The sequence below is a fragment of the Neovison vison genome, chromosome 3, assembly GCF_020171115.1.
Source record: "Neovison vison isolate M4711 chromosome 3, ASM_NN_V1, whole genome shotgun sequence".
Classification (NCBI taxonomy): domain Eukaryota; kingdom Metazoa; phylum Chordata; class Mammalia; order Carnivora; family Mustelidae; genus Neogale; species Neogale vison.
Window position 1 is genome coordinate 9,655,194 of NC_058093.1, and position 17,695 is coordinate 9,672,888.

A 17,695-nucleotide genomic window follows, 5' to 3' on the forward strand; every position below is an offset into this window, starting at 1 on the left:
TTTAGATATAATAAGTTTTATTCATCTGGTGGTACTTGATGCTCACAGGGCACCGTACAACAAATTTTAAAAATACAATTATGAAAAAATTGAACAGCCAAAGAGATCAATTCCATTGGAGGGCCCACAGAAAAACCAACAGAAGCCCACAGAAAAACCCACCCACTGTCTCCCCTTAAGAACATTTTCTTCCTGCTTAAGTTTGGCTTTAAGAAACACCAAAAGAAAGTGCGAAAGAAAAAGTCTTCTGAAAGATAGTTAAAACTTTACATAGCGTCTTTCACAAGGGTATGTCACAAAATGCTTTCCTTATTCAATAGTAAGCGTACAAAATTATCCAAACGTCTATGAGCCTTTATTTGGTCCCATCCTTTAAGGTCATTGCCATATTTCCCTCACCTGTCTTCAAATTATCTGCATCAGTAGAAGTCAGATAAGGCAGTCTCCTTTGTTCCACATCGCCACTATAAAGCAGATTTATTTTCCATAAAGAGCCAGGGCCCAAGCAAACTGAAGTTACCCAAGTACTTGAAGTGAAAATACAACTAAATTTATCCAAGACTGGTTTAAAACAAATTTTGGCTTTGAAGCCTCATCATTTTCCTCAATTCTCACGATTAGAAATTACTAAGAGTCATTTGACATTAACTACGGGGAAGAGCAACATACAAAGTTACACGGGGGCTACTATTACAAAAATTTCAAGAATAAAAAGATGATTTGGCCAATTTGTTTTAGCACACACTGACAGTTGTCACAGATATGTTACACAAGGAAAATAAGAAGTGAAAAATTCCGCCTGAAGAGTCCGCTAATGCTCAGTAATCATTTTTAAGAGTCAGCCAATTGCAAAGTGTCGTGTGAGCCTCCAAAACAGGAGGCCCGAAGTGTTCACAGTTGAAGGAACCAACCTCCTCGTGCCAGTGGACCAGTTTTCCTCACAGCGGCAGAGTCATCGCCGGCTGAGCCTGCTGCACAATCTCGTTTCTCATCAGACTTCACCCAAGTACTAACCAAAGGAGACAACACTACTGTGGGCAGTAAAAGGACTATGAAGAAATTTTTGGTCAGAAAATTAGGAAAAGCTGAAAATATATTTAAAGTCATTGCCAAAACACAGTAAGTACTGCTTTAATGCTTGGTTCCTCTAGAATTAAACGGTTTTGATTTATGCTTGACACCTACAGATCAATTTAAGCAAACCCAGACATTTTAACCACAGTACGTAACAGGCAACTAGATGTGTCTCCTCTTTTCCACTATTCTGCATTTCTTAAGGGCAAGGGGCAGGTCAAAAGCACCTTTGCATCCCCTATACTAAGCACAGTGACTGGTATACAATAGGTATTCAACAAGTATTTTCTGAATACATTGTTAAGTAGTGGCTTATGACACGGGAAAGAGCCCAAAGATTGTCTTATTCTATTAGCAATACTTAGGTAGAAAGCAGTTTTGAAGTAAGGATACCTTCCCCACCTTCTAACTACTAACTCAAGAGTTAGGACTTGAATCACTTCTCTTAAACATGTTCATAAAGCATTTTGAGAAATCAAGAGATGAAAGGCGCTATGTAAGTGCAAAATAGTATTATGCAAGACAGGTCAGCAAAGGTGCTATTATTTTCTATGGTGATGAACGGCTGTGCTAGTTTGAGGTGAACCCTCAAAGCTACTCTTCTTGATGTCATTATCAACAGAACAATGGAATTTGACAAAGATGCCATCACTTTATATAGTTTATATTCTGCTAACTACTTTCTATAAACCAGGTAACAGAAAATAAAATTAAGCCACTTATTCTACACAAACCAATACTTCATCAAAGTTCCGCATTTTACAAGTCATGTTCAAAAAACACACACAAGTTAGCATTTTGTACACAAATGTTTATTTCTCAATTAAACATTCCCTTTAAACACAAGGAATGAATTCTAAATTCTCATAAAGATGAATTAAAAATGAAATCCCTCCAGTATAGCGTGTGTAATCACTGTGTTCTTGGTCACTACTGGCGTTTACTGTTTAACATCAAAAACAAAGACGGGTTATTTAAAAATCATGCTACTGATTTCTAGCTCTTCCTCTATGACCAGTTCTACCTGATCTGCAATGTTTAAAAGTTTATATCACCAAATCGAAGCAAGTTTAAGAGGTGAAACAGCTGTGCATTAAACACAACATAAACAATAAAGTTATAAGATATAGTCAAGTTCGTAACGAATATAGGTGTTCTTATCATCATTGTAGATTCTTGGGTAATGTGCTATGAGCGCGTCCTGAGAACCAATGTAGATGGAGTTGTAAATCTTCCAGTACACGTCTCTGACTTTCCGGGCTGGGTGAAAGAGACCCTAGAATAATTACAAGTCATATGTTATTTCAGTTTTCAGTAACATACATAACCTTAGCAAAACTAAGCCAAAAGCCCACAGAGATGGATTCCAAATACTTCCCTTTAAAAGGGAAAAAAACCTGACAAATGTACAAAGCTGCAACAAGCAAAGACAAAATGGGATCTCTCCTCCCCCACAAATGTCCTCCCAGATGGTACAAAATACCCTCTTCATAATTAGCAACAGTGACTTAATTCCACTAAATTATTTTCTGCACTGAGTAACCCTTAAAATCTTAACTTTACCTGTAAACAATACTGCAACATTCTACATGGTCCAATAGCAACTCTCAGGCCCTCCAAGGCTCCCATAACCGCCTGAATCACGTGTGGAGAGGTCTCAAACACATTGGGCCATACATAGTTCAACAAGTGATTCAGTGAGTCTTCACAACCAAATCCATACACCCCGAGTGACATGTGCTGCACCACCGCGCTAGCCGTCTGCCTGTGTACAAGGTCCCTGCAACCAGGGTGGGGGGAGAAAAGCTCTTTGTTAAGACACAGTGTTAATTTTACAAATATCTGCCTGCCTTCCTTCAGGAATGCAATTTGGGGAGAAGGACCAAAACTTTTTTCAAACATCCCATGTTAACTGCATTTATATTTATGACAAATCACTGACTTAGTCTACAATTACCCAACTGAGTACAAACATCAGGTAATAAGGCTGTGGGGGGTATAAAGAACAAGTTCATGCTCTTTGTCTTCAAAGGAAGTTAACAATACCTTAAAGGTATTAAGAAAACACACTGAATTAACGACTATATTTCTTACTGTCACTGTAATAACACTTCATTTATTAGACCTCCTGGCAAAGCAATATTCCTCATTAATAACTTCCCCAAATGAAGTACTGTTTCCTCTCATTTAGTAATTTGCAGTGAGCTGCACCTCAACTTAACAGTACACAGAATATAATATTTAACTTCAGGGCACACACCTCAAAGGCTGCCTGCGCTACGACAATCAGGCACGCCTCACTGAGGAGTAGGAACAATGTGCTTCTCGTTTCCTGGGCCCACGGTGTCCAGGCTGTTACAGAGCACGGTTCCTGTTCTGTCTCTGGCTTGCATTTATACCTCGTGGTAACTTGTTCAGTCCTAGTAAGTCTCCCTTTCGGAAGGGGATGAATGAGTAACTTTAATCTGTACACAAAAGTAACTGAACTGGCTCCAATTTGAATAGCTTATCTTTCCTGAAGAATAAAGAGCCAAGACAGCCATGCCCACTACCTGGACCCTGACCTTTCCTTTACATTCTTCAGTTACTTTTGTGCATAAAGCCCCTCATCAGTCTAGACAGAGGCATCAGGAGTCGGTCCAGCAACTCAAGCAGTGCTCGATTAATGGCCGCTCTCTGCACAAGCGGGGGCCTGAAACGGGAGGGGCATGGCAATGTTCTGAAGTTCAAAAGCCTAATGGAAATCTCTGCTTCACATCCAGTAACATAAAGCTAAACAGATCAGGTCTCTTTGTCACATCAGTAAGTTCACACTTATCACTTCCTCTATATTTGACTTTAATTTTTCAAACAAAAGCTTATCGACGACTACTTTTCAAAATTTATTTGGTTTAAGATATGAAAGGGGGATTAAAAAGATGAGGGGGTACTTGGAAAAGAAAATGTGGGGAACCACTGTAGCATTTATCTGAACAGTCATGTTCAGTTTCATAAAAATCCGCTAATCATAAAAATATGCTAATTACACCATAATAAACAGGTCATATAATAATTATTCCATTAAGTTCTAAAGGAAGAATTATAACTACTTTGTTACATTTAATTTAGGTCACTTACCTATCCATTAAAGCATCTTCAAGCAATGGTGTTACAGCATAAATATAGTCCTTTCCCATTTCACCAATATATTCAAATAAGAAGGAAAGTGATTTTAACACTCCATTCTGCACATTCAGCTCAGGAACTCTGTACTCATTCATTAAGGCAGGTAGCACTGTGAAGGGTGAACACGTTTCTGCGACGATAGCTATTGCTACAGTGGTACAAACTCTGTTCTGCCTTTCCTGAACTTTGAGGTTATTTAAAAGTGTAGCCAAAACATCATGAGGGCTGAAAAAAAGCAATGCATCAACAAACTGTCAGATTAGAAGTCAATTTTTTTTTTTTTAAAGAAAGTGCAAAGGAATACAACTTTATGGTAAATACTAGGAACTTGTAAATTTTATGACAAAATTGGCACTTGTTTCTACTTAAGAACTTATTTTTTAAGATTTCATTTATTTGAGAGAAAGAGAGAGAGGGGGGAGAGAGAGAAAGGGGAGCACAGAGGGAGAGGGAAAAGCAGACAACCCAAAGAAGGGCTTGATTCCGGGACCCTAAGATCATGACCTCAGCTGAAGGCAAGATACTTGAATGACTGAACGGCCCAAACACCCAAGAACTTCATTTCCATTAAGTATCCTGTGAACTGGCAACCTTCTCAAGGTCCCCTACACCTCCTTGGGAGCTTTGTACTATAACTTTGCTATCACTCAATAAACCGTGCTTTGCTGCCTCCCCTGCAAAATATAAATAGATATACATTTTAAAAATAAGTAAAAGGGACACCTGGGTAGCTCAGTATGTTAAGTGTTTGGTTCAGGTCATGATCCCGGGGTCCTGGGATCGAGCCCCACATCAGGCTCCTTGCTCAGTGGGGAGCCTGCTTCTCCTGCCTGTTCTGCCTGCTACTATCGGGGCTTGTGCTCTCTCCCTCTCTGACAAATAAATAAAATATTTTTTAAAAAGAAATTAAAAATGTATCTCTTAATGAAAAAAATTCAATGGATTCATTATCAAATGTAATTTTTAGTCTTTAGTAAACTTCCTAATATAAAGAAGTTTAATTAAATGATTAGAATGAATGATTCTAGAATGATCAAAACATGGCCACTAGAGCTTGCCAGTATGAAACCCGTGGTCTCTCATGCCCCAACACACAGTATCTACTTTCCTTTTCTCATCTTCCCTCCCACGTAACTTTATTACATCTATACGTCTTCAAGCATTTATTTTACCACAAACTTAGAAAGACACGGGAGCTATTTAAAAACAAAAACAAAAACAAAAACGCACAAAGGCTGTTCATTGCAAAGATCTTGAATGTATCACTGCTGAAATAAATGATTACTGCTACCAAAAGAGGGTGATGGTAAAGAGACTTTGTCTTCTTATTCTTTTATTGTTTGAAAATATTTTCTGTTATTAAGCTACATGTATATGTGGTATCTCATTTTCCCAAAACGACTATTTCTTCTAGTTTGATTCTGATGAAGTGGAAGCAAATAACCATAGATTATCTAATAGATATCATTTCAGTTGTTTGTGGATTCATTTTAGAAAATTATTTTTTAAATTTATTTCTCTGAGAGAACGAGAGCAAACGAGCAGCAGGGAGAAGCAGAGGCCGAGGGAGAAGCAGGCTTCCCGCACAGCAAGGAGCCCGATGCAGGACTCGTTCCTCGGATCCTGGGACCATGACCCGAGCCAAAGGCAGAGGCTTAACCGACTGAGCCACCCAGGCGCCCCTAGAAAATTACTTTTAAAACACAAAGCACTGAGGCGCCTGGGTGGCTCAGTCGGTAAGTGTCTCCTTTCAGCGCGTGCCTCAGGGTCCGGGTATCAAGACCCATGGCGGGCTCCCCGCTTAGCAGGGCGTCTGCTTCTCCTCCCTCTGCCCTGTCCCGCCCGGGCTTGTGCTTGCTTACTCTCTCTCTCTCAAAATAAGTAAACTCTTAAAAAAAAACAACAACACACAAGCATTAACATGAGACTTAAATTATGCTGATTGTTTTCTTAAGAACTGGCCATAACATTTTAAACAATATCCTGAAAAAGACCAACAAAAATCTGAAATTACTCCAAAGATGGTACTGTTTTCCTTCTGAAAATATCTGCGGTGTGATTCAATTTTAACTCTCCATCTAAGGGCACCTGGGGGGCTCAGTCAGCTAAGAATCTGACTCTTGATTTCGGCTCAGGTCATGATGTCAGGATCATGAGATCAAGTCCTGCAGTGGGGTCCACACACAGCGTGGGAGTTCACTTAGGACTCTCCCTCTATCCCTTCCCCCTGGCTCTTGTTCTCTAAAAATAAATAAATAAATACATCTTTAATTAAAAAGAAAAAAAACCCTAAAACTATTTTAATTCAATCTGAAATTTAAGAAAACATCTCAAAAACTGAAGGTCAGTGGTTAAATGATGTACTTCTCAACTGTATTACTGACACCGTGCCTTTAGATAATGACTACAGAAACAGAAGCTTTTCTAACACTACGGGTTTATGACAAAGTTAAAAAAACACATAAAGGTAAGTAATACTCACCCAATGGCCTTTGCAATGTAGCCAAATGTGTTGACTGTGGCTCTACGAATAGCTTTTTTGTGAGCTTTTAAGAGCTCCAAAAGCTCAAAGCAAATCCTCATCCATTCTCTCGCAGACACATATTCAGCTCCCCTAATTTAAGAAAAAAGTTACTTTTTTTGGTGGCAACAAGACATTTTTGAAGGTAAACTTACAATTCAGTTCTCAAAACACGATCACCTACTCAGTTTAAGCATTAAATAAAAACATTACTCTTCAGAAAGGATGGTTTAATCTTAAAACCACACTGCCACCTCTCATTACCACCCAAATTGAAATTTCACTGAAAATTTCACTGGATAGTCTTACCGTATATAGTTATATTGGCAACATTAAGCAAATTTGCAGTAAATAAAAAGTGGCTAAATGTGAAAACCCATACAGCTCATAAAACTGTTTACATAATCTGCTTACCTGTCAGCAATACGTCCGACAAGATCGATACAATTCTCTTGTACTTTTTCATGCCTGTTCTTTAAGATGGGAGTGAGTCTAGGCAGGAGATCTTTAATTGGTGGGGTCATCTTATGCATACCTATTTAACAAAAGTCAACACACTATCAATAAACATCTGAACTATACCCTTTGTTCATTTCACCTTTTACTCAGCAATATAATATACACGACCAGGCATAAATACAAACTTACAGCTGCCTATGGAAAGATAAAGCTCCCGATTCTGACCAGACTCAGAATTTTTAACTTTTTATTAAAACTTCTGATTATGCATAGAAATGAGAGAAATTAGTGAAGTGATTTAAAGAATGATGGATACTCGGCAACAAAAAAAAACTCTTATCTGGTTCTGGAATGTATTTGTACACTCACATTTCAATATGGGGACGGTTTATGTTCCGGCCACACACAACATTGTAAGCCAGAGGTAGACATGTAAATTAAAGCAAAATTTTCCAGAAAGGGCCCCCTTACCCTTTAACTGCAAAACAAACAGATCTCCAGTCTCCCTGCAATGCAGGGCATACTTGGATGGTATTTACACCTATGAAGAGAGAAAAAAGGAGGCAGCTGGCAGGGGGCTCTTGCTCTAACTAGAACTGCTTGCTCTGATTCTCTCTCCATTGCTTTCCCCATGTTTCCCTGATTAACAATATGGTTTAAAACTCCCTGCCCCACAGTGGCCAAGTAACTGATTTTTGGCAAACAGCTATCTTCAAGTATAGAAGTCAGGGGTAAATTGGGGATTATATGTAAATGCGATGGTTCAAAGATCTCCTATATTGCATAAAAGCCCCTTACGAAATACACTGAGAGAAACAGGGGCTACCAGAGCCAGCTATTCTAACCTCCTGCTAGGTTATTTTGGCTCTTCTAAACCATACAGAAGTCACTTTCCCAACAGTCACGTCAACTGAAATGAAAGATTAAACAAAAGACACCATTTGTTTGCTTCACCATAACGTCCTAAAATAATAAAATCTCTGCGCTCCATACCCAAGAGCATCTGTAATATACTTGTGTCTTCACTTTGGGTTAGGAAACTGGATGGATAAGAATTAGACATAAATAAAATGAAACAACAACTTGAAAAACTCACTTTTCTCCCTGGTTGTGTTCCTGGAACATGACAGCAAACAGAAAAACCTGCCGTAATCATGTACTAATTCAAGGTTAAAGAAATATATAATATTTTGTCCTAAAACTAAAACTTCAGCATTGTCTCCTCTCACTCCCTGAATACATTTCAGGTGAGATACTATTTTTATTAGGAAATCTCTATTCCATCGGACGTCAAGTTCCTCAAGTTCTAACTATTCCCACCTCTCTTACAGGTCCTAACCTTGTCCTCTTCTCTCTTTTTAAAGTACAATATAAATGAGTTTAAACAAATAAGACTTCTGGGACATCCCAACTTCACTATAATTTTGAAGTAAAACAAAATATCAGAAACCATTATTCAACTCCTAAATACGATTCCGTATTCTACTTTTAACAAAAACACACAAACAAAAAAAACGGAGTTAAAGGAACAAAACAAAAAAATTCTTACATGACCAGCAAATTCCATACCTATTACATTTACAATGGCCTTCAGTGCTCCCAGAATGCTGCCCAATACTTCAGGGTACTCTTCACCCAAATATTCATATAAAACAACGCCCAAGTGCCCCATCAATTTTTCCTGTAATAAAAAATAATAATAATATTAACATGTTACTATTCACATGAAACTATCTGGTGAAGAAGTAAGAATCTCACACAAAAGTTTACCTCTTGACAAGTCTTCATGACAACAGCAGTTCGAGAGATCAGGTCAGCTGCCTGTTGCCTAACTTTTGCCGATTTGTTATTTAAACGCCACAAAACTGTACCACAGATCTGAGGCAAGTAAGGTTTGACTCGTTTGCCGAGAGCATTGACCACTGTGCCAAAGCCATTCAACATTACTGAGTCCTAAGAAAAGAAAATGGAAGTTAAATTTTAGAACTACGCTGAGAACTAGAAGTCAGTCTGTGACTGACTAGTTTAAAAATGCTAGTACTGGGGACGCCTGGGTGGCTCAGTTGGTTGGACGACTGCCTTCGGCTCAGGGCGTGATCCTGGAGTCCCGGGATCCAGTCCCACATCAGGCTCCCAGCTCCATGGGGAGTCTGCTTCTCCCTCTGACCTTCTCCTCGCTCATGTTCTCTCTCACTGTCTCTCTCTCTCAAATAAATAAATAAAATCTTTAAAAATAAAAAAAATAAAAATGCTAGTACTGTTTTAACAAAATGAAATCTGAAGATTTATTTATTTATTTATTTTTAAAGATTTTATTTGTTTATTTGACAGACAGAGATTACAAGTAGACAGAGAGGCAGGCAGAGAGAGAGAGAGGGAAGCAGGCTCCCTGCTGAGCAGAGAGCCCGATGTGGGACTCGATCCCAGGACCCTGAGATCATGACCTGAGCCGAAGGCAGCGGCTTAACCCACTGAGCCACCCAGGCGCCCTGAAATCTGAAGATTTAAAGTAGAAGAGTATTCCATAGACAATTGGAATGAGACCAAGAGCATTTTAAAAATTTTAAACTCAATTACTTTGTAGTAATAATTATTTGTTTGAAAACTAATGTGTTTTACAAACATGAATGCAGCAATCTGCCATTATATAATTAGTAATAGTACCTCTGTAGTCTGCTCCTGGAAAGCATAAAGAATGCCGTCAATCAGCTGTTCTTCAAGTTTATGATCAATATCTGCGGCTCCCAAGTTGCCCATAATCTTCTCAATTGTCTCCATCACCATTTTTCTGTACTGTTCAGCTTCATCTTTCAGATCATCCACAATCCTAGATATAATTTCTGCCGCACCTACTTTGTTTGCCAACTCCACGGTAGTATCAACTAACTAGAAAGGAAGGAAAAAAGAACCCCTTAGATATATTCAGGTTAGCAAGCATGCTGAGAACAGTTAACTCCTGTTTTAAAAACCTTAAAAAGGAAAGTGACCAAAAAAGACACCGTAACTGTGGGTATATGTCCAAGTGATTTAAGTAAGACTGTAGACATGTTTTACCTAGACAGGTTCAGCATTTCGTTCAACTAGACAAAGACATTAATTCCTGGTTGGGAATTGATCATAGCATGCAAAATCAAAATGGAAGTTAACTGGCTAACTAAAATTCATTTCCTTTCACAATCAAGCACATACTGTGAGGTAACCAGGGCAAAAAATAATATGTAACATTTATTTGAACGGACTTAAAAATTAGTTGAAAGAATTTTTGAAAATATTCTTTTTTGAAGTAGGCTCCACAACCAAAGTGGGGCTTGAACTCACAACCCTGAGATCAAGAGCCACAGGCTCTACGGACTGAGAGAGCCAGGAATACCTTGAAAATATTTTTTACAATGAAAGTTTACCTGACGATAATTTCTTCTATCCAAAGCCATTCTGTGTTGCCAGAAGTGTTTAAAAAAAGGCGGAAGAATCTCTGTTTTGATGTAGTTTGCTTCTACACCATCTGTTCCACAACACTGCTTTACCACCTAAAAGGTTAAAAAATAATAGTAAAACTGGCCTGGCTTAACACACAACAGTTTTTGTTTTTTTTTTAACGTGCTTTAACATTCTCTTTGAACCATAAAACACATCCAATTTGATGAACAAATCTGGGATAAAAATTTGTAACAATTACCTTCAGCACAATTTTCTTCATTTCTTCATCAGGAGACTGAAATTCTCGAATGAGGATCAGCATCACTTCTCTGGTATAGTAGTTGGCATATTCTGCATCCATAAGAGGAATGAGATACCCAATAGCTTTTAAGAAAGCAGCCAGACCCTATTTTAAAATAAAAAGTTTGCATACTTAATAAATTAAAGTTCCCTTACCCTCAGTGAGTAGAAATCAAATGAAAAATAAAATCTATCTGGTGAACCCACCTTTCCTCTGTGTTGGCGGATACCCTTCCACAGAGGCTTTAACACAGAATCGAAAGACTCAATACCATACGGAGTTGCGGCTTCAGCCAAGGCAGCAATGGCCAAAGCACTAATTGTCCGAACTTTCTGTTGCTCATCCACAAGACCTAGAAAACCAAACACAGGTTGTAACTAAGTGACATTTCCTAATTTTCGCAACCTCACCATTGTGTCAGACTGAATCTGTTCACATCGGACAAAATGAGGTAAAGCCAGGACAAACCACAGCCTACAAGCAGATAATGTTACAAGTCCTATTATAAATTATAATGTGTTGATATAGTTAAAGCCCTTCCATTTATCCCTCCAAATCAGTAAGCCAAATTCAGGACACTTGTCTTATAAAAGACAAAGTTATGTTACAACTTACCATGCTCAATGATTTCGACTAGACTTCTGAGATGTGGCAAGATGGCACAGCCCATAAGAATAGCGATCTGCTGTACAATCTTAATACCAGTGTGTCTCGCTTGCCAGGACTTCTTGCTTTTACACACAGCTTTTAAGAAGGGCAACAATGAAGGAATGCCCAGGGCAGAGGCGACAACAGCAAAAGCTCTAGCTGTTGTGTTACGGACATACTCATCCATGTTATCAATATCAGGTCTCATGGTAGAGATCATAGTAGCCAGACCAGCAGCCTAAAAAGTCAAGAAATAAGGACAGTCATAAGCTGATAACATTAACCCTTAACATTTTTTTTAACCCTTAACTCTTTATATAATCAAATAATTCCATCAATGAAGACAAACTTTGTTCTCTAGAAATACAATGTAAATACCTTTGCCAAATTAGAAATAATCTCTCGACCTTCCACTCTGGCATAGTAATCTTCATCAATCAACAATGGTTCAATGACCACAAGGATCTGAAAAAGAAAAAGAGCTACATTTTTACACCAATTACGAATGCCATACTCATGTAACAAAATTATACACATATAGAAAAAATCTATTATAGGCCATTTATGTAATTTAAACACTCAAGTGTACAAAACATGTTTTACTAGGAAACATAATTACCAGGACTTTATTAATCAAGGGATGAATTAAAAATTATAACTATGCAAGTTCAAGATATACGAAGACAAATATTCAGATAAAAACTGGGGAGAACTATTTTTTTTTTTTTTAAAGGGTTATTTGGGAGCCTTAAGTAGTAGGAAATTTTTTTTTTTTTTTAAGATTTTATTTATTTATTTGACAGAGAGAGATCACAGTAGACAGAGAGGCAGGCAGAGAGAGAGAGAGAGGGAAGCAGGCTCCCTGCTGAGCAGGGAGCCCGATGCGGGACTCGATCCCAGGACCCTGAGATCATGACCTGAGCCGAAGGCAGCGGCTTAACCCACTGAGCCACCCAGGTGCCCCTGGGGAGAACTATTAATCACACAGATTAACAGTCAACATTTTAGAAGATAGTAACTTATACATCAATCTCCATTTTACAATTCTAAGCCATTATTACCACTAGCAGAAAGGTGGATCCTTAATGCTAAACGGCGTGCTACCGACACACAGCTTTTCTCATCCTAATGTTATACCAATATAAGCAAATGAAAAAATATGAATACAGGAATCCATTGTAAAAATGACCAAAAGTTTCATATATATATATATATATATATATATACACACACACACACACACACACACATACTTGTATATGTGTAATGTATGCATATGCAAAAAAAAGGGTCTCAGGACATGTAAATTTAATACTGGTTAACTCAATGTCTTGCAACGGCCTGAAATTTCCCTTTATACTATGAATGGATGCCTCGGCTATTATTATGTTTTCAGAGTTTTTAAAAATTTCACAAATACAATAAGCTGGTTTTAAAAATCCATGAATTCCCTTTATATTAAAAAATATTCAACCAGCAGAAACACTACTTGAGGAGAACAAACCTTGTGCACATATGGTCGAACTAAGTCATCAAGTTTGTATAATATTCGATCAATAACTTTCACAAGTAAATGACGCTCTTGATCCTCAAGTGTAGGAGACATCAGGAGAGGAAGAATCTGATTAAACAAAGGACCAGCTCCAAATTCACGAGCTTTATCAGTAATCTGACGCAATGCAGCCTGGGGGAAGAAAGGGAAGTGTAAAAGTTGTAATCCTTTATACTGAAGCATTCTGAACAAGCAAATTACTCCATGATTTTCTATAACTTAATATTTTTAGTGTAAACTTCAGAGACATCTTACACAGAGTAGTATGAGTGCATTCCCAACAAATTACTCTGAACTCCTGTGACTGAAGTTCAATGTTTTCAGTTAATTCAAAAAAGCGTAATAATTTAGTACGATAATGGAGCCACAGGGTATAATATAAAACTCCTCGATTTCCACTAAAGCAATGCCCATTTTCAGATTACATGGTATTATGTAATTCCTCACATAATTCCACTAATTACCTTAGTGTCTTCAGCATGTTTTAAAGGCCCTGAGAACAAAAAGGAGAATCTCATTTTTCAACATCCTTATTAGCATAAACTGTTTGATTAAAAAGCTAAATCCCTCATACTACACACCTTTCTTTCTCTTACACTTTGCCCTTGGTAAAGATGAAAAGATTAATTACAGATTTCTAAACATAAAATTACAGAGAACCTGATGACTTAGTGAACTGGTATTTACCTTTCTCATTGGAGGTGTCCCATTCTTAATTTTTAAAAGCAGTTTCATTATTTTTCTCTCTTTTTGCTCTTCTGGACTAAGTGTTGATTCATCAACATCAACCTAAGAGTAAACAGAGAAAATGTAAAGGTAGATTAAGATATTGCAATTTGAAGTCCTAAGTAAAAAGTAGTATTTTAGTTCTGCTATTACCACTCACCAAAAGTTTATCAAAGTACTGAATATCATCGGGTTTTAGAAATGGAAGATTTCCAGATGGCTGGTCATTAACGCTTTTCATCGTCCTATCTTCAGTTTGCATGTGGAAACCAGTCATGCCACCCAGAGGTGTTGGAGTTGCTGTCAGCTTTCGAGCTGGAGTTCGAATAGGAACATAACCAGCTGGAGGGGGAAGTACCTAGTACAGTTAAAAGACAGTTTAGGATTTTCTTGACTTTATAAAGTTTCATTATTTTACGTAAGAATACAATAAGTAATATTTACACTAAATATCTTACAGTTTATTAGCTAGACGCTTCTTGCTTTGAAGCAAGAATTAACACTGATCCCATCTTTGGGCTCTTGTGTTTAAAATCTGTATGACAACCATACATATTTCTTACCTAATTGAAATATAAATTAACAATATTAGGAATGTCAGAAAATGACATACCTAAAGCAGGCTTATGATATTCTGATCACTTTCAAACATAAACCTATATAAACAGGCTGATGAGCCGACAGGCCATACATGGAAGTAAGTTCACAAAGTGCAAACAGACCGTTAATTTTAATGAAAAACCATTAGAATAAATCTGCACTTTTTTATAAAAGGAATATTAATATTTAAGTTGAACAAAAATGAGTTAAGTGTATAAAACTAAATGCATAAAAACCAAAAGTAAAATATTTACCAAAGCCCTATAAAATACACCATTTGATTAAACCAAAAACTTCTAAGATTCACGAAGATTCTTCTCTCCCAATGATACTGAGAAAATCATGACTGCAGCTGAGAAGACACTTAGGCAGTCAACAGTAAGTTGTATGCTATTTCCATAGCATTATGCGGAGGCTATAAAATTCATGCACATTTAAAACACTCTAATATAAATCTAACAAGGCGAAAAACAGACAAATACAAACTTAAAAAGCAGCAGGCACTGGAAACATAAGGCTCTGGAAAGGCCATCTAGATGTCTTACGTTCCAGCTACATGACCACAGGCTACCTTTAGACCAGCAAATGGTTCCTGAGCCCCGAGTACTTCGAAAATTTTGTAATTCAAAATAAACTTCAAGCTGCTATGGTAAAGAGAATATCCTTTGTGCTTATCTGCAATCCAGAACTTAAGTACACAAAATCTTGTGAGGCACAAAGTAAGACTGTGACCAAGTGTGAGCTTCAATCTCCAACAGTTGATGAACTAAAGCCTCAAGCTATTCCACACCAAGGCAGCAGTGAGCAAAGTCCTAGAAGTCTTTGTAATTTCTCACCTTCCAAAAGTAATAAAAGCTTCATGTCATTCATTTTTCTCATCTCTATTACTTTTTGGAACTGAAATATACTTGGAAATAGCTAAAAGAATGGAACAGCAGTAGTAAATCTGGGCAAGGCCAATACAAACTTGACCAATCAATTTCTTCAAAAAACATTTAAATAAAGTTCACATCCTAAATATCACCAAACCGATACTTGTTATTACCTTGTATCCTTCTGGAAACATAGCATCTAATTCCTCATCAGAAAGTGGGCGATTTCTCTCATCAATTTCTCTTTCCCACCGCCAAGCCTGAAGCTGTTCAGGAGTCATACTCATTATGTGACCTACCAAAAGAGCAAATTTCCATTACAATCTATAGTGCATGTCTTTATCATTACTTAGGCCCCTGGGATATAAGACAGTTAATATCAACTGTAATTTTAATTGCTTCATATTATAAAATCAAACCAAAACTTTTTAATCCAGTTATTCTTGCTAAAAGTAGGCATTAACAGCAAACAGAATACCTACGAGGAAAAAATTCAAAATACTTCCGGGGGAAAAAAATTATTTCCAATGGGAGATTTTCTACCTGGAGTAGGGGTAGCCATGTTCATGGCTGGTGTGCCAATTGGTGTCTTTCCAGGGGTCAGAACAGGAGTGCTTCCACCCATCTGACTGGCTGGTGTTTCATCCCAACGTGACTTTCTTTTACTGGCTCCAGGAGTTGGTGTTTCACCAATTGAATCTCCACCTCGATCTGTTCGAGGGGTCTCAGCCCATCCACTACCATGTCCAGGAGTATCTTTAAAAAAAAAGAAAAAAAGGAAATAAATACATTTTAACTACTGTTAAAAAATTAGTTTATTCTCAAAAAGCTAACATATTAAAACTAGTCAAGTTCAAAAATAGGATATCCTGAAAATTGAGACCCATTTAAAGTTTAAATTTTCATTTCATATTTATCCTTCTACATTATTTTTTGTTTCCTTTCCACGAATTACAAAAACACAGTAATCACTGAGGAGTAGAAAACACCACAGTATTTTTTTAACCAGGCACAAAGGCCCAACCCAGAAACAGCCACTTTGTGCATCCTGAGCTACTTCTGATTTCTCTATACAGTTGAGATTACGCCCAATTATAAACTGCTTCTTTCCTATGTTAAGCCCTCTCCCATTCATTAGAAATCCTTTATAAAATTTTAGTGTAACAGATGTACCATCAAATCTTAACTTCTCACAGCTACTCTCACGAAAAATTAATAAAACATAGCTTAAAACAGCTTACACAAAAAAACACCAAGAGATTTGGGCAAATTTAAATAGACAGAAAATAGAACAGAGGTTCCCAGGGGCTGGGAAGAGGAGGGAATGGGGAGTTATCATTTAATGGGCACAGAGTTTCTGTTCAGGATGATGAAAAAGTTCTAGAAATGCACAACACTACGACTGTACTTTACACCACTGAATGCTACACTTAAAATGGCTAAAATGGTACATTTTATGTTTTCAAGAAGGGAAAAGAATTGAGGCATATGATCTCCTTAGTTCTTTATCCCCAAAGCGACTGATTATTTGCCTTTCTAAGCCAGGACTAGAGATGTGAACAGATTTCCTCCTATAAACATATCATTCATTCATTCAAGTCAGTATCTCACCCAAACACAAACCACACCAAGATTCCAACAGAAGTACCTCTTTCTGTTTTGGGGGTCTCATCCCATCTGTTTTTACGAGCACTGGAAGTTGCGCCTCCATGGCCTGGTGTTGCATGGCCAGGTGTGTCCCCACGTCCCGGAGTAGCAGCTCCCGCTGGTGTGTGACTAGGTGTAGGATCCCATATTTTGGAGCCAGGGGTTGCTCCAGGAGTCTCACTTCCCTTTGCACGACCTGGTGTCTCATCCCATCTTAAGGAAGGGGTATGTCCAGGGGTCTTAACAAAGCAAAAGACACTTGATTTCACATACCTACACACCCACATAAAAATTACTAGAAAATTTCTACCAAAAAAATTGCAAACAAATGTTTTAGTCTTATTCTGTATAAATGAGAGTAAACTGCCCTGCTTAAGAGAGACCTTCTTCATAGCAAATATGTCTGACTAAAAACAATGTAAAAATAATCTGAAGCAGTGAAAAAGCCCTACCTTAAAAAAAAAATGTATTTGGGTATAAGTCTTGGATATATCATTAGTAGCTCTGTAACTCTGAGAAAATCACTAAACCTTCTCTATCTAGATCTGAGATCAAAAATGTCAACTTTAGGGGCGTCTGGGTGGCTCAGTGGGTTAAAGCCTCTGCCTTCGGCTCCGGTCATGATCCCAGGGTCCTGGGATCGAGCCCCACGTCAGGCTCTCTGCTCAGCAGGGAGCCTGCTTCCTCCTCTCTCTCTGCCTCTCTCTCTGCCT

At 37.8% G+C, this 17,695-nt stretch overlaps 1 protein-coding gene across 1 annotated transcript in view; it reads right to left on the minus strand.

The window, feature by feature from the left end:
- LOC122902150 (splicing factor 3B subunit 1) overlaps positions 1–17,695 on the minus strand; it is a 22,759-nt gene continuing 5,064 nt past the window's right edge. Inside the window, exons 3-21 of the mRNA XM_044241218.1 lie at positions 16,984–17,221; positions 15,879–16,091; positions 15,509–15,630; positions 14,024–14,221; positions 13,825–13,926; positions 13,090–13,269; positions 11,964–12,050; positions 11,553–11,823; positions 11,144–11,289; positions 10,896–11,042; positions 10,621–10,746; positions 9,884–10,105; positions 8,990–9,172; positions 8,789–8,900; positions 7,175–7,295; positions 6,722–6,853; positions 4,192–4,464; positions 2,638–2,854; positions 1–2,350 (exon numbers count right to left, since the gene is read on the minus strand). Coding sequence (XP_044097153.1) covers positions 2,192–2,350; positions 2,638–2,854; positions 4,192–4,464; positions 6,722–6,853; positions 7,175–7,295; positions 8,789–8,900; positions 8,990–9,172; positions 9,884–10,105; positions 10,621–10,746; positions 10,896–11,042; positions 11,144–11,289; positions 11,553–11,823; positions 11,964–12,050; positions 13,090–13,269; positions 13,825–13,926; positions 14,024–14,221; positions 15,509–15,630; positions 15,879–16,091; positions 16,984–17,221 — 3,249 coding nt within the window. The 3' untranslated portion in view covers positions 1–2,191. The remainder of the gene's footprint in view (positions 2,351–2,637; positions 2,855–4,191; positions 4,465–6,721; positions 6,854–7,174; positions 7,296–8,788; positions 8,901–8,989; positions 9,173–9,883; positions 10,106–10,620; positions 10,747–10,895; positions 11,043–11,143; positions 11,290–11,552; positions 11,824–11,963; positions 12,051–13,089; positions 13,270–13,824; positions 13,927–14,023; positions 14,222–15,508; positions 15,631–15,878; positions 16,092–16,983; positions 17,222–17,695) is intronic.